The sequence below is a fragment of the Teleopsis dalmanni genome, chromosome 2, assembly GCF_002237135.1.
Source record: "Teleopsis dalmanni isolate 2A chromosome 2, ASM223713v2, whole genome shotgun sequence".
NCBI lineage: Eukaryota > Metazoa > Arthropoda > Insecta > Diptera > Diopsidae > Teleopsis > Teleopsis dalmanni.
The window spans coordinates 234,119,114-234,130,717 of record NC_051847.1 but is presented as its reverse complement, the minus strand read 5'-3'; the positions used below and the strand labels follow the sequence as shown (position 1 = coordinate 234,130,717).

General features: G+C 28.2%; 2 protein-coding genes across 2 annotated transcripts in view; both read right to left on the bottom strand.

The window, feature by feature from the left end:
* LOC119676993 (acetylcholinesterase-like) overlaps positions 1–4,160 on the bottom strand; it is a 5,120-nt gene extending 960 nt beyond the window's left edge. Inside the window, exons 1-2 of the mRNA XM_038088259.1 lie at positions 4,031–4,160; positions 938–2,125 (exon numbers count right to left, since the gene is read on the bottom strand). Coding sequence (XP_037944187.1) covers positions 938–2,125; positions 4,031–4,160 — 1,318 coding nt within the window. The remainder of the gene's footprint in view (positions 1–937; positions 2,126–4,030) is intronic.
* A 5,114-nt stretch (positions 4,161–9,274) lies between these two features.
* LOC119684785 (ras-related protein Rap-2c-like) overlaps positions 9,275–11,604 on the bottom strand; it is a 9,367-nt gene continuing 7,037 nt past the window's right edge. The window contains exons 3-4 of the mRNA XM_038098909.1: positions 9,633–9,750; positions 9,275–9,575 (exon numbers count right to left, since the gene is read on the bottom strand). Of these exons, the coding sequence (XP_037954837.1) occupies positions 9,418–9,575; positions 9,633–9,750 (276 nt within the window). The 3' untranslated portion in view covers positions 9,275–9,417. The remainder of the gene's footprint in view (positions 9,576–9,632; positions 9,751–11,604) is intronic.

The following is an 11,604-nucleotide window of genomic DNA, read 5'->3' as shown; positions in this document are numbered from 1 at the left end:
AATCATCGCAGTCAAATACCAAAACAGGAGGTTAGTGATCACAAAAAACTAATTATACATTTACGAGCTTTAGTCACTTCTTCATAAGAAGTCATAAATTCAAACGATATTATGTCGTTTTTCATATTAAAGGAAAGCAATATTGTGTGTGTACTTTTCATTTTTTAATTTCCAGCAATAGAAGGTTTTTTTAATTTAATAATATTATTTTACCCATTTTAATTTTTTTTAATTACGTCTATATAATCTAAATAAATATATTTACTAGTTTATTTACATATTATTAAATTAAGTAAATATTAAGTTGTAATTTTTGTAATAATTTAATAAAATTTTGAAAAATATTTTAATTTAATACATATGCTACTGTTTTGAAATAGTTAATATTCAGAATAAACACTTTTCATTAAAACAAATCGTTTAATTTAAAAATATTTCAATTTATTTCATAATATAATATTATAAAACATTTAAGCATTGCTTATAAAAATCTTCTCTTATGACGTATATTTAAGGTACTTTTAAGTTTAATTATTGTAAATGGAATAAACAAATCTGAAACCGTAGTTTTGAATGTAGTGTTTACATATTGGAAACAAGCTACGTGAAGCACTAATTTTCTCGCTCATAATTTTTATTTCTTTATTAATTTTTGTTTTTATTTAATTATTGTAAATCAATTTTGTATAATTATGCTAATTTTTCCATTACAAATAATTTAAATATTTACGGAAGTAGATAATAACATTTAACAAGATTATATAAAAAGATAAATGGAAGTTCGTACTGCTATTTAAACTACAGCACTCAGCTGTAAAATTCAAAATTTTTGGATAATATTCGTTCCAAAATGATATTCTATGAATATTATTTAAAGTTTTATATTCAAAATTATCATTAATATTTAAAAAAGTTCTATTTAACTTATTATAGGGACTCCATTTTACATAAACATTAGATATTGTAGGGTTGGAAGTTTTTGCAAAATTAGCCCAAAGAGTCATTACTATATCTGAAATTTTTTTATCTGTATAATTCCATTCTTTAACGAGTTCGTAATTATTCATGTACGGTACGCCCCATATAAATATTTGATCATAAAATTTTGGTACGCTTACCCAAGTAGGTAGTTCGTAAAACTTGGTTTTTGGTTTTATATTAAAGAAGTATGTATATATACTTTCACTTTCAGTTAAAATATCTGCAAGTTGACATGTAGGTGCAGCATACATTTTGTCCGTATAAAAATTAACAAAACTGTTAAGTACATCTCCGCCGTTTCTAACGTCGTATATATAATCGATTGAATCAATTACTATTTGCGAATGCGAGCACACACTTTCAAATTCTGGTTCATAAAGTTTTTTAAGATCATTTAAAGCAATATCTGAAATCACTTTATAAAAATCTTCACTTGTTATTTTATTTGTATTATCGTTTTCAATGATAAGTAAAGCATCTTCCATATCTGTCAATCCGATTAAAAGTGGGACTTTATGATAGTTTCCTACTTTAAAAGACATAATTGGTTCAGTTTCAATGAATGGCAACGAAGTATTGCTTAATCCTCCATCAATAACTGGACCCCATTCAATTGGCGGCATGTTATCTATAATAGTTTTTGCATCGTGACGTTTTAAACATTGTATCAATAGATAAGTTGGTTTGTTTGGACAATCAAATACATTTGCAATCATATCTAAAGTTTTTGCGTATTCAGTTGGATTTTTAACAACATCTTTTGCCAAATGGTTTCCCGACATCATAACAGCTTTCTGAAAAGCATCTTTCGACCATTCTCGTGAAGTTAAATGTAAGCCTACACTAATAGCACCTGCTGAATGTCCCATTATAGTTATTTTGTTTGGATCGCCTCCAAAAAGATGAATGTTTTTTCGTACCCAATATAATCCAGCTGATTGATCCATAAGTCCATAATTTCCTGGCGATTCTCCATCACCAGTAGATAGAAACCCAAAAATATTTAAACGGTAAGCAATAGTAACAACTATTACATTTTGTTTGAAAACCAAATGAAAGGGATCTATGGTTGTTGAGCTCCCATATGAAAAATCACCAGCATGTATCCAAACTATTACTGCAAAACCAGTAGAACCAGCAAAACCTATAAGTACATAAATTAAGATATTAAATATATATTAAATTAATATATATATTTTTAACAGTTTAACTGTGTTAACAAATAGTTTTTAATATTTTGAAAAATCGAAGAGAACTTTAAATTATCTAGATTTGATACAAAAAAAACAATGGATTAATGGGTTACGAAATATTATTAATAAGAATAACCAAAAATATGACAAAAAATGGGGTACAAAAATAAATCCATTTAATTTAGATCGATTCTGTTAAATGTGGATCCCATAAAATAAACTATGATATAATTAAATTTTTAAATAACTATAAACGAATATATTATCAGTAGTCATGATATGCAATTGTGTATAATTTTTGTATTAAAACCAAATTTTAAAGGTCAACTTGTGTAGCCAACGAAATTGCATCAACTCAAATGAAACTTAGGAGATTATAATCAATAGAATTTTATTTGCTTATTTAAAATTGCAAAATGAGCAAGTTAAATGAATATATCACATACATATATAATAATATTATAAACCTTTTAAGAAGTTTTTATATCACACTGTATATGTTATGATTCATTCTCACACAATAAATAAGTTAAATATTTATTGTTTGAATCGGGACAATCGTTGACAAATCTGCAACCGTATACAAATAACGACATCTGCACTATTTTTATATTTATATATATTGTACATAAAGAGGTTTTTTTCGAACAATAGTAAACTGCAATAACAAAAATTCAGTTTATATTATTTTTTAATTAATTGAATTTTTAACTGACCACACAGCTATTTCGAGTATGGCCAAATACCCATCATCTGTGTTCTTGGAAATAATTCTTCTATATAATTATTCGTAAATAATTTTTCAAGACTACAAGTACCAGAAATAGAACTCGTGTCCTACCAATTTTAAAGCTCAAAGTCAGCGGTCCTTAACCAACTGACCCAAAGTCGTACTTGACATTTATGTTCACACAATTTTCTGGAGTTTTGTTAATTTGCTGTGAAATTATTAATTTAATATTATTATTAATTCATTCACTTGCTGTGTTTATATTAGAACGAAATCATAAACCAGCTGTAGAATAATTGAATTAATTTTATTTTAATTTTAGTTGTCAAACTTCAACACTATTCTGTTTGTAAGGCATTATTTGTTGCATGATTTATATCTTCTTTCTTATGTATAGAACTTAATTTAGGAATGTAATACTGAGAAAGTTACTCCACGATTCGCCCGGGTGAGACCATATATTTTGTGAATATAAGTTGTAATTTAACGTCAATTTTCGTCTAAAAGAAAGTGACTATTATATTTAATAGAAACTAGTTTATTTCATAATGAGGTCTTTTTTGAAAAGTAGTGAACTACAACAGCAAAAATTCTTTTCAATGACAAATCTGTTTTTATATTTTTATATATTGTACATATATAAACCAAAACCTCTGAATAAAATACGATTGTTACAGTCCTATGGATCTATAGGAATTAATGAAACAGTAGCGAAAATTCACTAGAAACGCATTTACTGTGATTTTCTATGTTCATGCACAAAACAGTAAATAATAAAAGAAATAATAATATTGATAACAAAATTTTAATATAAAAGACAAATAAATCATAATGTGATTTATAATATTTAAACTATACATAAATAAATTAAAAACTAAAACTATTTAAACTAAATAAATCAAATTCGATTTATATAACGAAATTTATTTTTTATTTAAATTTATTTATTTATGTGTTAATATTTAATATTAATATTTAGTAATGAACTCACCATCTGGTAGAAATATATTGAGGTTTAAACAGTTTTCATCATATATATTTTGATCGAGATTTGATTTTTGATTACTTAATAAATCAAATATTATTTTGGTGTTCATATCCAAATTCTTTGAAGACTTTTGCCAACAGTTAGGTCCATAACTTGTTGCATTACGTACACCTGGCCATTTCAAATTACCAATTTCTGGAGGAGCAAAACGTGGAGCCTGTGCAAATGGAATCCCAAGATATGCTTTTATATTTTGTGTTCGAAACATTTTAAGATATGTTCCAACAACTGTTCCTTGATCTGGTATCGTTATTGGTGGAGCATCTAGGAGATGTACGATTTTTAGATTGAAATGAGTACATACTAAGATTATATATAAATATTTAGGAAACCGTATTCGAAAGTTAAATTTTGTCCTCATTCTGACAATTTTGAAATGACTTAAGTGCAGTGATTTTTTTCTAGAGAAACCCCAAAAATTATGTTGTCATGGAGTTCTTGAAATATAACGAATAATTATGAAGCAGTGAAAATAAATTCGTAACACTGGCAACCGTCGTCAAAAATTAGAAATTGGCATGCAAAGCCTCGAGGGACGCTACAAAAACAAAACAATTTGGGCATATTTATGCATGTTTATGGGTATCTAAATAGTAAATTACTTTGTTCTTATATATTTATATAGTTTTTTCTTGTAATAGTCCCATAATTTTGTTGTGGCAGCATTTTTAGTCAATATTACTATTGCCTATCCATTCAGAATTTTTCAAAACTAATAATATTAACAGAAAATGTAAGGAACTCAGCAGAACATACTGATGAAATACGTTTTAGTAAAATGCGATTTTAATAGATGTATGTGCATCCTTCACTATATATACAATATACCATTAAATATTTTTAAATATTTTAATTGCATTATATGAAAAAATATTTATATAAAATGTACACCAGTTTGTTCAAGATTTAACAAATATTTATAAAAGTATTAAGCTTGAGTCATTTATTAAAATTAATTTTAAATTATTGAATGGATTTATTTTAAATAATGAATTCCTAATTAAATTAATAATAATAATTGTTATAATAACCAATAAAAAATATGAAATAAAAAATATTAATGCCAGAAAATGCAATTGCGTGCTGTTGAAATAACTTTGACCTACTCCAAACTCCACTTATCAACCCTCACTAAGGATATCAATAACATTAAATAAATATGCAACAAAAAGTATTATAAAAATTTATTCTTTTATAAAATAAATAATAAATAAATATTTACAATATTTAGTGTTTGTTTTATACAGATCAAAGCGTTGCATGTAGAAAATAAAGAAATCCAAAAAGAGTTTTAAACGACTTACCTACCTCAAATTATTTATTCTTTTCGGTTAAACGACTAACGCCACTCTTTAATATAATTAGAAGAGTATCTATTCTTTTGCAGAATACTTTCGATCAACCACTCTATAATTACTGCACAACTTTAAGTTTACTCTCACAATAGACCTTATTTCAATAAAGCTAGAGAGATTAGTTAAAATAATCTTAAAAAGAAAAAGCATGAAGTCAAAAATTTACTTAATAATGTCCTTAGCAGATCTGATATCGATAAATAATTGTTCTAAGATTGAACTCAAACTAATATATATCAAAACGATATAAGTGGTACTACCGAATAGTTGGAGTAACTAAATTATATTCCTACTTAGTTGGCCATAAAAACTCATTATTTAATTTCGATAGATAATGAGCGGATATCAGGTGCGGTTACAGCTCCATCAACTTGATTACTCCATTTCAGTCACATTCTGAATTTAGGTTTTATATCTTCAACTGTCAGGTTAAACACAATTTTCGCTATAGCAGCGTCTTCCATTTTTACGATATGATACAGCTAGTGAAGACACTGTAATGTTGTAATTAAGTTCGGGTATTTGGGTTGTGCTAAATTGGCATTCGCTAACTTGTAGAGATCCAAGGATCAAAAGAACTTTTCACTCCAACACTGCCTCTTCATTATTTCATGAGAAAGAAAGGATAAGGGATGTATAGATTGTAAAATTTATCTAAATATATCTAAATATCGAGACAGAGAGCTGTACATCCTAATTGCCTATAAAGCCCATAGTAGAACCTATTAGCATTGGTAACCCTTCGCCTGATTTCCAAGTTGACCCTGTTTGTTATTAGTTTTGGCGGTGCCAAGATAAATGAAATCCTTGACACCTTTAAAATTGTAAACACTACCTCGTACATTTCTTATAGCAGTATGTAGCAGACATATACTTCTTTTACTTCTACACTATGAATAAAATTCATTTCGAAATTGTGTATCAATTTAAATTACTTTGAATTTAAAAAGTGAAATCAACCTATTGAAAAACCTAATCAACCTATTCATATTCTTACTTACTGTAGGATAGTAATTTCGAGCAATTGCTCGTAGATTAACGCAAAAACTTACAGAAAATTTATAGCACTATGAGGAGCCCACCTCATTCCCAATCTGTTAAAACGACGAAATAGAAACAATGTCTTATCGCTTTAGGTGACAGCCACTTACTAAAAAGACAATGTAGGAAAATAATATTTGTCAAAGTGTTCATCGTGGTCAAGAAAAAAGCGTCACAAAAATGGATGATTTGAATAAAAACTAAAGAAAAAAGTTAAGAATAGAAAGAGTGATGGAATGAAATGAACAAAAATTCACTAATCTATCCAGGATACTTATGCTAAGAAAGAAGACGTAATAGCATATTATCGACTCTATCAAACCGTGAGGATTTTTCTAAATAAACATGTTCACTTGTTTCCTTTGGAGACAATTCTACTTATTTTCAGTTCTACGCTTACAAATGATTTAATGGCAACTCGATTGCACTTAAAGATTGTTTTCCTCTTAGTTATCTAGGGTTAGTCATAATTATTTAATTCATATATTTTGAAAGGTGATAAAACAATTGACTTCAGCTCTATACTCACGGAGTTAAACAAATACAAATAAAGATTAAATCACAAAAAAAAAATGTTGGTGAGTAAACAAAAAGTCGAACCTATGTTAACAATAGAAAAGGCTTCATTATTTTGCCTTATTCAAATTCCAACATATACACACATGATGACAAACAATGCTTGCTAATCCACTATCCCACTAATCCAATGTATCCAATCTAAAATCCTTAAGTATGAATTTAATATTCTTAATATACCATATCTATATAATAGATATGAAATACATTGCCTTTTTATTGAGATGAAACAGTGTTTTGTAATCCAGAATACGGATATTAAATATGTTAGCGTAGCTTACAACTTTTTATGTGTTCTGCTTTATTTCTACTGCGTGTATTTCAGATATCAGTTTAAATAATCTGCAATATTAGTTACTTGATAAGCATAGATAATATAAAAGAGTGTACAAGCCTAACAAGAAAATCCCTCAAAAACTTAAATGATTCTTGAATATACTTGATTTTTAAAAACAGATATTTATAATGTAAACTAATGTAGAACCTTAAAACATACTTTTTTAAAATGTTTAATACAGCTGCAAGAATTTCGCCTAAAAAGTATTTAAGGTTCCAGATGCCTTAAAACACATCACATAAACCCATAAATCTAAGTGGGTCTTTATTATCACTGTTATAACTACTAACTCATCTAAGCTACAGTAGATCCCTGATATACTATCAAAAAAGAAAAAACAAAAACGTTTTAGATGAAAGGATTTTCCCGAAAAAGCTGATGCGGAAACCCGTTAACAGTTATCACCATTTTTAACAAAAAATTTGGTCATGTCAGTCAATTCATGCGGAACAATATTTGTAAAACATTACGTTAATACCGAAATGCGATACATTAATGTTTTTGACCTGTTCAAATTTCAATTTCATAAATTTTAATTAACATTTTGTCTGATCTCTGATGTACTCAGGCACAGTTATAGTGATATATACGATTATCATGGATTTTTGTTGACTAACATTTTGTTAATAATTTTGTCATACACTTGGTTCATTAATTGTAACATTTGAACATAAATCAACCTACCAAAAATGTATGGAGAACTCGGTCAAGCGCTGTCGTACCAGTATTGTACGTGATGACTACAAATTTTAAATCTTAATTGATCATTTTTTTCTTGTTTTATTGAATAACCTATCTCACCACCAACACAAGTAGTTCAGTTAAACGGCCTCACAACAAAAGTCCTATTTATTTAATAGTCTACGAATAATTAAATATAAGAAATAACATCAAGACCACTGATGATGGGTATTTGGCAATACTTGAAACAACTGTATGGTTAGCAAAAAATTCAATTAATTGAAATAATATAAAAAGGATTTTTGTTGTTGTAGCTCACTACTTTTCGAAACCTCTATATTAAACACAATACTGTCTAAAATAGTCACTACCGTCATATTAACGTTAAAATCAATTTAATAATCTACCTTATAGTATTTATATCTAGTTCACTGAACTGTTTAGACGGTTGTCTTGTTAATTTGTTATTTTATTGACTATTTAAATGTTAATTCCATTGTGGCCTACTACACATATAATGTAAATACTTTACTATAAATAAGTAATTTATTTGAAGGCAACTTATAAATCTTAAAAGGCATTAAACGATCCCTACAAGAAAAAAATACCTGTAATTTCAGACAATTATTCATTACGTTTTTTCATATCACAATACTTTTAAAAAATCGGCAGAGATAAATCCAGATGATCCACCACTGAAAAAATACTTGGACAAATATTTATTTAAAGTTTAGTAATTTTGCATCATTCATTTCATTAATTGATGTCAAAAGCGAAATAAATATTTACCTTAAATATGTGATTTTCAAAATATCGTTTTTTGAATAAATTTAATTGAACAGAATTTTAAGCAAGAGCTTATAATTTTATGTCATCGCTACATTAATAATTATACTTACAACAGCTTAGTACACTAAGCCATACAAAGTATAATTAGATAGCTCAAATAAAAATACGGTTATTTGTAATACTTTGCAATTTTTTTTGTTTTACTCGTTATTCTATTGATAAAAGTTGAAAATCATATAATCAAATGAACTCAAATCAAATGTGTGTTAATAATAGAAAATATCCAAATTAGGAAAAGGACATTAACAAATCGTTATCATGCTTCCCTAACAAAACTAATTATTTTAAATTAGTTAATATGTCTGTAAAAAATAAACTCTTCCTTTTCGATTTTTAAAATATAATATTACATAAGAGTAAACTTCTTTCTAAATAAAGGATACATTCTTATTTATTTATTTATTATTCATAAAAGTATATATATACTAATATATTTACTTTTATTTATTATATATATATTTTTTTTAAAATTTTTTTTTTAATAAAAAATATTAAATTTATTATTACTCTTTACATTATTAAGATGTAATAAGTTCGGTTATACATAATTTTATCATCTATATAATTGGCATATACAAATATACTCCTTTTTGCTAATATTACATTTAAAAAATTGTTTAAAATTTCTATAAAAGTGTACAACAGCAGTATGTTTTTTTCTGGCGCTTTTCTTGTGTAATATTCATTTCTCGGACTATGGTTGCAAAGACTTCATTTACATTTATTCTATCCTTTGCGGATGCTTCAATAAACGGACATTCCCATAATTGTGCTAAAGCGTTTCCTTAAATATGAATTATAATTATAGATTATGTTAATATAATTATAAAAATATAAATACCTTCAGCTGTTGAAACCTCTCTTTGGCAATCTAAGTCAAATTTATTGGCGACTAGTAAAATTGGTGCTGGCTGACTTCCTTTTACACGAGTTATTACATTTTTCATGCTTGAAATATCCTAAAAAGAAAATAAAACAATTTTTTATTATATAAAATTATTAAATAAAGTAAAAATATAAGACGACCGGAGTAAAACGAAAAACAGTACGCTGATTTCAATATGTTCTAATTAATTTTGACTCAGCTCAGGTCAGGTCAAAATCATCTATACAATTACGTTAGGTTAATCCAGTATTCAGTTAAATTGACCAAGTCATTTAATATCTGCAGGTCTATTGTAATGCTACTACTTAGAATGGAAACTTCACTGTTCTATTATTCGCTTAATATCTAACTACAACTGACTATATGCGAAATAAGTGTTTCATCCTTCTCGGTAACTTCGCAACTGTCGCAGTATTCATAACAGGGAACCATTAGCCAACCAGTTGGTGAAATGTTACACAATTGACAACCTTAGAAATATTTTTTTTTAGTAGAATACGCAGGATCCTTGGTTCTTTGCTATTAAGTGTCGACCACATTAGAATAGAAATTTAAAAAGTCTTCCCTCTTGCTCAAGATCCGTTGGCCTCATGAAAGACACTGTTCTCCAACAATAATTTACAGATGGTGATAGTACCACCAAGTACCAGCTTCCAACTATTTACTCTTTTTAATGTCCTTCTATCATGGCACCATGGATGTACCTTGTCTACAAGGACCTCAGAATAAGCCGATCTTTCATAACAGAACAGCAGCAACATAAGAACAAGACACAAGAATATAATATAATATACATAAGTACACATAATATTTTGTGTGTGATATTTTGCATAAGAGCCATCTTAGTTTCCATTGGTTCTTTTATTCAAAACATTTCAAAAAGAGGTGAATACTGTAATATTTACCGGTTAAAAAAACTATTGTATTGTAGGTTGGTGATATTAATATTTTATACATTGTGACCGAAAAGTTTCCGGAAATTCTCATTTAAAATTCGCGCGCTGTATATTCTTCGATATTTTAAGTTTATGTAGTTTGGCAGCAATTAAGGACAATTACTATGCCAAAAATGAGCGCGATCTGTCAGACAGTTCGTTTACGGCAGCTGTTTAAACCAGTTCACCTCAGTAGTGCGTTGCGAAAAAAACAATGGAAAAAAATATTGAACAAAGAGTTTGCATCAAATTTTGTGTTTCGAACGAAATTTCGTGTGCAGAATCTTTGCGAATGCTACAAAAGGCTTATGGGGAATCAGTTTTATCGAAAACTCAAGTTTATGAGTGGTACAAAGCCTTTCAGGACGGTCGTACGACCGTCGAAGACATGCCGCGTTCTGGACGACCTTCGACCTCTACCCCCGACGAAAACATTGAAAAGGCAAAGGAAATCGTGTTCCAAAATCCTCATGTGAGTGTTAGAGAGATAGCACGAGAGCTAGGCATCGGTCGTGAGATGGCTCGTTTGATTTTGGTGGAAAATTTGTGTATGCGACGTGTCAACGCTCGGCTTGTTCCGATTCACCTCAATTTGTTCCAACATTATCAACGATTTTAAGGCCAAACATCCAATAAATACCATCGAACAGCCACCGTATTCACCTGATCTTGCACCGTGTGACTTTTTCCTGTTTCCCAAACTCAAATTACCACTCAGAGGAACGCGTTTTGAATCCATAGAAGACGTAAAACAGAATTCGCAGAGGGAACTCAAAGCCATACCGGAAAGCGCCTATAAAAAATGTTTTGATGATTGGAAGAAACGTTGGCATTTATGTATCGCTTCTAATGGAGCATATTTTGAAGGAGATAAAAATAAATATTGATGAAGATTAAGAATTTTGCGTTTTATTTAAAATTTCCGGAAACTTTTCGGTCACAATGTATGTTAGAAGCGTAAAACATATTTTTTATTTTATTTTTATATATCA